This window comes from Sus scrofa, chromosome 9, assembly GCF_000003025.6.
Source record: "Sus scrofa isolate TJ Tabasco breed Duroc chromosome 9, Sscrofa11.1, whole genome shotgun sequence".
Taxonomy (NCBI): Eukaryota; Metazoa; Chordata; class Mammalia; order Artiodactyla; family Suidae; genus Sus; species Sus scrofa.
In genome coordinates, this window is record NC_010451.4 from 22,764,235 (window position 1) to 22,776,407 (window position 12,173).

General features: G+C 39.1%; 1 protein-coding gene across 7 annotated transcripts in view; it reads right to left on the reverse strand.

Annotated features, from left to right (window-relative positions):
* The window catches only part of NOX4 (NADPH oxidase 4), a 154,587-nt gene that overhangs the window by 142,130 nt on the left and 284 nt on the right, over nt 1-12,173 (reverse strand). For 3 of the 7 annotated variants that reach the window (XM_021062622.1, XM_013979249.2, XM_013979248.2), the window contains exon 2: nt 10,903-10,998. In XM_021062622.1, the coding sequence (XP_020918281.1) occupies nt 10,903-10,911 (9 nt within the window). In that variant the 5' untranslated portion in view covers nt 10,912-10,998. Of the gene's footprint in view, nt 1-10,902; nt 10,999-11,201; nt 11,619-11,689; nt 11,855-12,173 lie in introns of those variants that run through there. The other 4 variants (XM_003129745.5, XM_003357234.4, XM_021062621.1 and 1 more) reach the window with 4 other exon arrangements.

A 12,173-nucleotide genomic window follows, 5' to 3' on the forward strand; every position in this document is an offset into this window, starting at 1 on the left:
CCAGGATTATCACTGTGGTGGCGTGAGCTCAATCCCTGTCCCAGGAACTTCCATATATTATGGGCAAGGCCAAAAAAAAAAAAAAAAACAGTTTCTTGAAAGAAATGAGTCTAGACAAATGTCATTCATTTGTCTACTCTAACTTGCCATTAGAAAGAAGGAAAGTAGGAATTCCCATCGTGGCTCAGCAGTTAGCAAACCCGACTAGCATCCATGAGGACACGGGTTTGATCCCTGGCCTGGCTCAGTGGGTTAAGGATCCGGTGTTGCCGTGAGCTGTGGTATAGGATGCAGAGGTGGCTCGAATCCTGTTTTGCTGTGGCTCTGGCATAGGCCGGTGGCTACAGCAATGATTAGGCCCCTAGCCTGGGAACCTCCATATGCTGTGGGTGTGGCCCTAAAGAGACAAAAAGATCAAAAAACAGAAAAAAGAAAGAAAAAGAAAAAGAAAGAAGGGAAGTAACACAATCTGTGGGCTTCACACTCATTTCTTCCTCATCTTAATTAACCATCTCCTCAAATAATAATAATTCTATAAGCGAGAAATTAGGTTAACACTATACAAAATGCCACTTTTGTAAGTTAAAAGGTTTCAATATTAGAATTTTCATGCAGTTCCATTTAATAATATAATTCTCAATTAAAACTGAGGAAAGCAAGGCTTTGGAGATTTTGATAAATTACTGAAAGATACAGTTATTAAGAAGTCAATATTTCAACTTGGGTCAATTTATCTACAAAATCATGTTCCTTTCACTACATTATACTGTTGCCACTTGATACTCTGAAATTTTCAGATAATACCATATTTGAAATTTAAATTAATAGTTGCTCCATGTTGAGGAAAAGGCAATAACAGATACTTGGCTTTAACATGAATTAGAATGCATATCAGATGAGACTTTAACAAATTAAATTTCATATATCTAAAATCCATGGACTGAACAAAGTGTATTTTCTTCTTTAAGCATGACACACTCAAGCTTTAAAACCAGTACAAGTCTAACACTATTTTTCTTCAGGCAAACTAAAATTAAGGAAAGCTCGTAGATCCATTATGATCCAGAAAATTAAACTCTTCCAAGATTTTCATTGAACTCATTTTTTTCACTCTCTTGCATTAAAAAAAAAAAAAAAAAGTACAAGATCAAGATAGCTGAACAGCTCAATGAAGGTTCCTACATAGTCCAAACCAAGGCCCAACCCCCAGAAAAGTTCTATTGTAGGTAACAAATGCCATTTCTCAAGTGGGAGAAGAACTTTTATACCGAAGCTCTACATTCTTGTGGTTTAATATGAGTCATTTTTTTTCCAGTTGGAATCCATTAGTATAGACCACTGATGATATTTGCTTGGTTTTCCCTTTAGATATTTTGAGCTATGGAAGAAAAAGGAAAAGAAAAGAAAAATGCATTTTCACCTTTGCTTGCATAACTCCAAGCACTTTACAAATGTGCTTTGGGGCCCATGCTTTCCAAACCTCAAAAAGAGAATTAACAAAGCTCAATGGCCCAAAGTAACTGAGCAAAAGCAACTTGGCCAAGAAAAATCAGTGAGAGACAAAAACATTCTCATCACCTATCTCATCAGTACACAGAAGACAGTTCTTATTTTCTCGCTCCACAACTGTCTCCTCTTAGGGCATCCTTGAAACTCATGATCCTGTAAGAGGTGGGGTGACAGAGTTCACTCAGGATAAAATGTAAAGAAACTTGTTTGGATCACTACCAATTCAGGTCCTTCCAACGGACTGGAGTTTTCTAAGATTATATTAAAGAAAATTACTGGAAATTAGAAATCAGCTATTTGATAACACTATCAAGGAACAAGAACTATCATTAGAAAAACATTCACCATAGTCACTCCTTAAGTTTATCTTAGTGTTGCTGTACCCATTTTTTTTTAATAGTAGGAACTTATGACACTATTTTAAGTAACTTTCTAGTTAATCATCTTTCTGTTCTGCTTTGGGTTTTTCATCTGTTTTTATTTTTTATTAAAGTATAGCTGATTTACAATGTTGTGCCAATTTCTGCTATATAGCAAAGTGACTTGGTCATACATACATATTCTTTTTTTATATATTATTTTCCATCATGGTCTATCCCACGAGCTTGGATATGGTTCTCTGTGCTGTACAGTAGAACCTCATTCTTATCCGTTCTAAATGTAATAGTTTGCATCTACTAAGCCCAAACTACCAGTCCATCCCACGCCCTCCCACCTCCCCCTTGGCAACCACAAGTCTATTCTCTATGTCTGTGGGCCTGTTTCTGTTGTGTAGATAGATTCATTTGTGCCATAGTTTAGATTCCACATATAAGTGATATCACATGGTATATGTCTTTTTCTTTCTGACTTACTTCACTTGGTATAATAATCTCTAGTTGCATCCATGGTGCTGCAAATGGCATTATTTCATTCTTTCCACATACCCATTTTTTTTTTAACAATCTCAGATATATAAGATGCTTTCACTTAGTGTACATCACTTATCTCTTCTTGCCTTACACTATATAAGACCTCTGATATTCTTGATATGCATCTGGAGACTTTTAAAAATTTCCAAATCCATGAAAATCATCAAAGCATGCAACCTTTCCCTACAAAATATGAATCAGATTCATTTATCCATACATAGAAGTCGCTGTCGAATTCAATTTTCCAATTTTTAAAAATGTAAAAAAATTCTATTGATCTTGAAAAACTCCACCTTCTCCTTAATCTATCTACTTTTTCTTTAATCCCAGAACTGAAAAGAAACTATATTTCACAAGACTCTTTACTACACTGTCTTTTATCACATCACAAAGTTGCATTAAGATATGGATACTTAAGAAACGAGGTAGGCTCACTTCTCATCTAGGTAATTTACTCTTACACTAAAGACTCACGCTCAGTTCATGCCTTGGAAATTATTAATTACAACATGTCACAGCCCTTCAAGATCCCACTTCAATAATCAACACCGTGAATGTAAAGCATATTAGGGATTATGAGCCATTTGCCACTTTTCTGTCACAAAGATGAAATCGTCTCATTTCTTTGTCCAAAAACTGTTCTTTACGTTCCGAAAGGAGCTCTGTTAGGGTCCCAATGGGTGGGAGCATTAAAAACTGGGAGAACTGAATAGGAGCTAGAAATAATATGAAACAATAATCATTATTTTTTACATCGGAGATGATGCCTTCAATTCCTCAAAGTAGTTCCCTATCTGTTAAGTCATACCTAATTCTCTCAGCACAACACCCTGAGAAAAGGAGGACTGTCTCATCCTGTTTTAATGAGACCACAGAATAGTTAAGTGAATTGCTGTGTATGAATAAGAAGGATGAGAGGAGAGGGAGGGGAGGAGGAAAGCTGGCATTTTTGAAACTCTGATTGCATAATAGGCTTTGTGTGAGTTACTTTAATAATCCATGAGCAAGTTATTTATAACGTCTGTGCTTTAGCTTCCTCTTATGTAATATAACCCACCTTGTAGACTAGTCAGGACTCTGATTTGAATGTAATTTAACGTGTCTGGCCAACAAGTCCATGTCAATGAATGTTGGCTCTAGTTGTTATTTTTATTATTTCTTCTAATTTTCTTTAAGGTTCACAGTAATCTTCTGAAATAGGTATTATTTCCCTTGTTTATCTGTTGAAGACTCCAAGGTTCAATGAAGATTAATAAAGCTTTTTTTGAATTTTATGTGTTCTACCTCAAGCTGAAATTCCACTCTGCAATCATAACCAAGTTGCTACAGACCTTGTGCCAACGACAAATAGCAGTGGATAGGCTTCCTTTGTCCAGAAGGACCAGAGTAGGGGCAGCCAGAGGTCAACCAAAGGAAAGGAAAAGTCTCTGTCCTAAAGCCATCTGCCACATGCTTAGCAAATTCCTTTCATTTTCATATTTCTCTGAATCCCTTTTAATATTTTTGTTGATAAACATAAATAATGTATGACTACCTAGTACCATGAATAGTTTTAATACTATTAATGCTAAATAATATTACTTAATATTTACAGTAATGTCTACCTTTGCTAAGCACATATGCACTAAGTGCTAAGCATTTCATTTGTGTTTTCTCATGTAATCTTCACAACTAACCCAAGAGGAAGGTTTAAGCCTGTTTTTTGTTTGTTTGTTGCTTTTTAGGGCTGCACTTGGGGCATATGGAAGTTCCCAGCCTAGGGGGTAAATCAGAGCTACAGCTACTGGTCTGCTCCACAACCACAGCAATGTGGGATCCAAGCCATGTCTGAGACCTCCACCCCAGCTCACGGCAACGCTGCATCCTTAACCCGCTGAGCGAGGCCAGGGATTGAACCCACGTCCTCATGGATACTAGTCGGGTTCATTACCACTGAGCCACAACAGAAACTCCCTAAGCCTGACTTTATAGATGAGTTATAATTCAGACGCAGGGAAGCAATTTGCCAAAATCTTGAAGCGAGATAAATGCCGTTCAAACCCATATCCATGTAGCTCCAAAGCTTACTGTCAATAAGGGATTAGGGATGATTAATGTTCTGCCCCAGAATTACCTGAGCACTTTTAAAATAAATTTCGTGATCAACACAATGTTTATTACCATGATGAACTGGAAACACTAAGTGGACTCAACAGACCTATTGTCCATTTAACTTTGCACCAAGTCCTTAACGAAGGCATTTCCCCAAAACATACTGAAAACATACACGGTCCATTCCCTCAGGCTGAGTGTTCTTCCCCAGAGAAAGCACAGAGCCTCCAAAACTGTGAAGAAAGACATTTCTGTTGTTGAAGCCACTCAGCCTCAGTGGTCCTTTGTTACAGAAGCCCAAGCAAATGAATGCAGTGGAATCAGTTAGGGGAGGTGTACAAGTCTGCTTCAGGTTTAAGAATAATCTATAAACTACATTCTTACATTTACTTATAGATACAAAAACACAAACATACTTATAAAGTCTTATCTAGAGCCACTGTGGTGGGGTGCATAAGAACTCTGGGTAAGAGTAGAAAATTCCAGGTTCTAACCCTATGTGTGTCAGAACCTCTCTGGAGGAGCAAGTGTGATCTTTAGTTTGTGACAAGTGTGGGCTCAAATTGGGCCTCTCCAGTTGTTAGCTCTGTGACCTGGGAAAAGTTACCTAACCACTCGGGATCTGTTTCTCAATTCCGTAAAGGGATAACCTTATGTCCAGGGTTAGCATAAGGATTAATTAAATATGTTAGGACTAAATGAGATTATAAAAGAGCATAATGTCTGGACCATGACATGTGATTAATAAATTGTAATGGCTGTCATTAGGTTGAATCACATGCAGTGGCTGATATTGATTATTTTTCTTCTATCAAAATGGCAATTCCATACAGTTCAGCCTAATACTAACGTTGCTTAGAGGCAGACGAGCCCAATGGTTAAAATCACAACTTCTAGGGAGTTCCCATTGCGGGGAACCCGAATCCGACTAGTATCCCAACCAGTATCCATGAGGATTCAAGTTTGATCCCTGACCTTGCTCAGTGGGTTAAGGATCCGGCATTGCTATGAGCTGTGGTGTAGGTCGCAGAAGTGGCTCAGATCTGGCATTTCTGTGTCTGTGGTGTAGGCCGGCAGTATAGTTCCAATTCAACCCCTAACCTGGGAACTTCCATATGCCGCGGGAGTGGCCCTAAAAAGCAAGCAAACAAACAAACAAACAAACAAAAAGTACAACTTCCAGAATCAGGATTTTTGGGGCTAGAGATCTGCCTCTGTCATTCACTGGCAAGTGACAGAACTTCTCTAATTCACTGTCTTAGCTGCAAATTAAGAATTAAAAATATCTATTCCATAGGATGGATGAAAAGATTAAATAAATTAATCCAAGCAAAACTCTTAGATTAATACCTCGTACTTAGTTCTCAATGAATGTAATCTGCTATTGATAGTATTAATAATGAAATGAGGTAGGTTTGAAAATCTCTGAAATTAATTCCAACTTCCAGTTCTAAGCTGTTTTGGATGGTATTGATAAGAGAATTATACAGTGGGCATTTAGCTGAATATAGCAAAGAGGTTAAACGTTGAGCTGAAATTCATCCAAACATCATGGAATCAGAAAAAATTTAAATAAAAGCAAGTCTCATAAGTCCAGAACAATTTGTCTGAAACAAGTCTAAACAATTTGTCTTAATGCTGGAAATATATGTTACCTTGGGTATAAATATTTTCCATAACTTCTTAAATGCTAATGTTTTTAAAGTGCATTTCACATAAGATAAAGAGCTTACAGAACGGTCTATAGAGGATGAGGTTAATGTGTCTTGCACAAATCTATATACTTGTCCTTTACAACAGGCTGAATATTGGACTGAGAGGACCAATGGGCCAAGGTAGTGACCAAGCCACTAATTGAGTGGGTGATAATGAGCAAATCACTTCAACCTCACTTTCTATTTGGGAAAATGAAGAAGAAATCTAAATAAAGATCTCAAAGCTCTCTTTCAAGTCTAAAATTCTGAGTCTCTATGGTAAATAGATTAAATATAATGCAATCCATTTAGCCTGTCAATAAACAGGAAGTAAACTGTTTTCAGTGAGCAGAATGTTGAGAATAAACACAAACACCAACTTAGTTAAAAGTATCCTCTGAATTGAAAGCCCAATATTCTGTGCAACAAAAGGAAAGAGTTAATAAATCAAGCCTTTTCTGAACCTGACAGGAGGCATACAGTCCTCAGCAGAATTAAAGCTGCCTAGACCAGCTATAAAACCACTGCTGACTTAAAATCCCAGGTTCATTTGTCCTGAGACTCCAATCTCCGACCTTAAGAAACTCACATGACATCAAATTTCAGTCTCTGAAAAATGTTAATTATGATACAACTTCTAGGACTCTTGAGAGGGTAAATTGTTAATGTTTTTAAATCACTTGAAGGATAATGATTGACCAAAGAAAGATCATCATTGTAAATTAGAAAAAAAAACCTCAATGTTTACAACTTTTTTCCAATCATCATAGGTATCTCAGTAAGAGTTTAAAACAAGAAAAAAAAAAATCTTCATGACCATGCAGTAGATATAAAATAATAATTGTAAGACAAAGCCAAAACAGCTAAATTCTCATCATGGCACCATGAGAAAAACTAGGTTGAAACCAAATGATCCATACACAAATGTTAGCTTTGGGGAAAAATATATAAAAACCAAGACACACTGAATATGATATCAGAAAGTGCATTCTTTCCTCAAATTAAAATGTTTATATCAATTAAATTCTATCTTTTAATCATTAAAAACATCAGAAATAGAACTCAGAAATAGATAAACATAAATGTAAAGGCTATATAGACAGCATCTTTCAAAAAATTTAGGAAACTAAATTTCTCAGTTGGTCACAACACATGAGTCCCTTCTATTAACATACTAAATACATTTTCCATTCCTTGAAAATAAATAAATCAAAAACAGATTTCATCTTAAGTAACAAGTGGAGTCCTTTATTTGAAAGAGTGTCATGAGACGTGGAAGAAAGTTATGGTTTGTTTGCTTGTTTGGGTGTGTGTTTTGGCTTTCCTCAAAAGACTTTTTCCCTCTTAGCTAATTTTAAGATTCCAATATCCACAGCATGTCATAATTAAACATCTGCTAGGAAGTGCACAGTCTGATAAGCACATTAACTCAGGCGTAAACCAGCCGTGACCATGCTGCCTCCAGGTCTGGGTCAGACCAGTCTGGGTAAAAACAATTATGATGAAAACTCCTACCAAGACATATTAAATCCCAGCATTATTTCATCTTCTGTCATTTAAGATCTCTTCCCATCAGTTCTTGTGTAATTTTTTAGCCCTTAATTTGGTCTGAGAACAGTCATGTAGCCTACTAGTAATAAAAAGAGAATTAAGTACTTTTACCTTCATTCTCAAAGGCTCCCACCTCCAGGAAGCTCAGACTGGGGAGAAGTCAGAGCTATTTTTATAGTTACATACCAATAACTAGAGCCTACAACTTCCCATCCAATATTAATTCCTGCTCAGGAGAAAGGGGAGCGAAAGGACCAAACACATCCTGATATCTTTTTATTGGGCTGAATGGTGGCTAGTTGTTTGTCTTACAGCAAAATATTGATAGCATTTGGCCACGAAGGTAGGAATATCTCCTCCCACAGCCAGCCATCCAAAATAGTAACCACTAGCCACACGTGGTTACTCCGCACGTGAAATGTGTCTAGCGCCAATAAGAAACTGAATTTTTAGGTTTATTGATTTTATTAATTCAAATGTAAAAGCTGATACTCATTTGTGTTATTGGAACATCTTTAAACATGTTTGGGAAAACTTGGGTTTGTGAATCTACTTTTTCATCTGTAAAATTTTATGAAATTTAAACACAGGTCAAGTATTTCTGATGAAAATTTAGTGACTGAATTTTGATGTACATAGTGAAAACATACATTGTCTTTCAAAAAGTAGGCCAAAATAATGTAAAATATATCATTCATGTTTTAAAAATACTGACCCTATGTCGAAGGCATCACTCTGTTATAAAACTTTGGGTATATTGTTTTAAATAAAATATATTGTAAATGAATTAACAATATATTGTAAGAGTTAACGCCACTGGCTTTTTTTTACTTTTTTAAAGTACTCCTGAAAAACTTTAAATTATATATGACTCACATTACGGTCAGCACTGACTAGAGAGAATACAAATCAGTGACATAAGTACCTAAGATGGGCCAGTGAAGTGGTTTGGAAAATCAGTGTAGTGTGAGGAAAAGCCAAAGGCCAGACAGCACTTCATTCAAATCCTAGCTCTGACACTCATCAGCCAAAGGGACTCAAACAAAACATGCAGATTCCTGAGCCCATATTTCTCCATGTGCAAAGGGGAAGAATAGTTTCCTCGCTTCAGCAAGACGTTTGGAAAGTGACTAGTATATCATCAGTCTAAACAGGTGAATAAATCACTTTTCAATAGAAAGCAGAGATTTCAGGCTACTACAAAGAACTGATTGTTTCTCAGTGTCTATGTCTTCCTGCAAATGAGCTGTATCCTATGGACCCTTCCTTCCTATAAAACTAGTTCAACTTTACTATTTACTATTACCCTACATTTTACAGGTGACTAACAGCCATCTTAGACTAAATGCTTTTACCAAAATGTTCCACAAATGAAGTACTGTTCCCATTTATGTTTTAAAGCAGGAGCAAAATCAAATTTATTTCTAGAAATACCATCATGATTTTATGAACTTAAAATTCACCTAAAAGAGACTTATAATATCAGAATACCTATGTCCTTTTCAGAGTTTCTACAGTTCTGTCATGATGGAATCATGTTCTCGTGAGTGTTTAATAGGTTCTAAGAAAAATTGCTCCAACTTTTTTTATATTAGGTTTATAAGATACAGTTATTAAACATGTAAAATGTGGGAGTCAGCAACATTTCCTTTAAAATTACTTATCTCATTATTATACTGTATTTTTTGCAAATTGAAAAATGCCTAAAAATGCTTATACCATGATATAATACCACAATCATCAAAGGATTAGAAAAGATAAGCCTAGGACAAATAAAATTAATGCTCCTTCATTAGGCGAAAACTCAAACTATAACTAGAGTTCTTTTTCACGAAAAGATAGGTGGTATCCTTTCCAAATGGTGCTGATACATTAAGGACTAGACAATTCACATAGGTGATTACCAAAAAGTAGGAAGTTTGGAAGTCATCTCTCTTCTTCTGTCATGATGCCAAGAAATAAAACCACTCTTTTCCACAGTGACTGTTCATAAAATGTGGACTCCTGACTAGATGGGTTCAGGGTCAACTCACTATGATCATTCTCAGGTTTCCATGAAAACTACTTTACAACGACCTCTCTCTTCTTTCGTCTGCCTTTTGCACTTTTCGTCATAGTTTTCCATTAAGTCCTTTTATCATTTTTGTCTTCATTCATCTGATCAATATTTATTGAGCCCCTACTATGTGACAGCACCACTGGAGAGCTGAGGGTTTAAAGATAAATGAGACCTGTAACTGTGAAGTGGGAAATGGAAGGCTTCTGAACTCACCGAATTCATCTAAACTAATCATAATTGTAAACGGTCATTAAACCACGAAAAAGAAAAACCATGCTTCTCCTATTTCGAATGCATTTATTTCCCCCAACGAAAAGGAATGACGAAATCTGCTTTTTCAGATGCAATAAGATTTTTCAATATGTTTCTTCATACATTGTGCTTGTTGCTTAGAAAAAGCTAACTCCTTATGCAAAGTAAGATGTCTGCAGTGCCACTGGCTTTTATTTCAGAGTCAAGTGGGAAAGAGATGGGCAGGAAGAATGAGAACAGACACATCACGGAATAGAGAAAAGAAAAACATCAACAGGAGATAAATCAGAGCAAAGTTTCGCACGGTATCGTTCTCCTATTAGACCAGAACACTAGAACCATAATCCACCACTAACTTTGGGCAAGTGGCCGAGAAATGTCCAGAAATGAATAACTGCCTTAGACACACACTTTGTGAGAACTGACAGTGAAAAATAACGGTGCAGAAATCCTCTGGCTAAGCTTACAGGCAGGCTGAAGTCTTGATGAGTGAAAACTGGAAGCCTGTCGTGGTATCGGTTCCCTAGTGAAGGGGATCCTTCAGGGCACTTTGCAGCTGGTGAGGAGTAAGTAGCACCTTTTCTCAGGCGCTACTAGCCTAGTCTGGCAGTTCACTTTAGAAGATGTTATCTTTGGTTCTTAAAAGAGTCAGTCATTCCAACTTGGATGAATGTAAATGATAAATCACGAAACCCTGACCACTTTAGAGAATAACCACTGTTTCTGAAGGGAAGGACCCAGGGTTGCTTTAATGAATGGAAAAACTGACCAAGCCTTGTAACAACTGTCTGCCCACATTAAACCCATGCCACCAGGTCACCCAAGGCTCACTTACCCCCAGCATCTGGTGGAGGTAGTGATACTCTGGCCCTCGGTTATACAGCAGGAAGGTTTTCCAGAAAAGCAGGACATTCAGGGAGAGCCAGATAAGCTACATCATAGGAGGGGAGAGAGAAAACAAAAATTAACAGTAAGCATCACCTGATGAATGGAAACCTCAAAGAAAGACATTCTTTGGCCACAATACTTTCAACCAAACCTCAACTAGTAATTGCAGAAAGTATTCTCAATTGGCCAGCAAACTGAAAATTACTCAGCGGAAAACCTATCTGACCTCACTCAGCCCCTGCACACCTGAGATTAAGCAGGTGGAATGCAGACAGGTTTCCAAAGACCGCAGAAAACCCCTGCAGGACAAAATGACCTGACATCACCACGTCCCAAGCGTTGTATGTTGTTCAACTTTAAAAATATCAGTTGCGTGAACACTAGCTAATGAGAAACAGCACTTTGCTGTAAAAACACCAAACCCCACAGAAGCAACCTGGGAAGAGAGCAAAGGAGAGAAGGATGTGTAAAGGGTTAAGAAGAAAGCTCTGCTCCCTAACTGGGCTCCACATCCGCTCTCCCAGCAAAGTGTAGGGACCGTCCCAAGCCTTAGGAGGAAGCGAGGGAGGGGATGGGGGTTATCTCCAGGTGTTCCCAGCAGAAAGTTTTGTTAGTGGAGAAGGTCTGCGTGAGAGGCAAAACTTCCAGCTTCCCACCCGCGCGCGCTCAGAGAATGAATCCACCTCGCTGCCCCAGAGACCAAAACGCCGGGAGAGCCTCGGCCGCCATCCTACCAGGCAGAGGTGCTTAACCCCTTCGTTGGCCAGCCAGCTCCTCCAGGACACAGCCATGCCGCCGGCCCCGCCGCGCCGCGCTCTCCGCCCGCCTGCCTGCCCGAAAAGGAGCGGCGGCCGCCGGGGCAGCGGTCACCGTGCTGCGGCCTGCGAGGGGGCAGGGCCCGGGTGGGGACGGAGGGTCAAAGACTGAGTGGAAGCCCGGAGCCGGCGCCGCGCCAGCCCGGGCGGGGTCTGCGCCCCGGAGCCCGGTCTTCCGGACGCCCCGGCCCCGGCCCGCGAGGGGTCTGCGCGGCGCCCTCCGCGGCCCGGGCCCCCCGCTCGGAGCGCGCGCTCCCCGGCTGCGCGAGTCCGCCCCGCCGCGCCGGCCCCTTTGTCTGGGGGCGCGTCTGTTGTGGCGGCTGCCGCCCTTCAGGATGTCCTGGGCTGGGATGGGGAGGCGTCCCCCGCAGCCTCCGGCCGGCCGGCCCTGCTCCGAAAGACC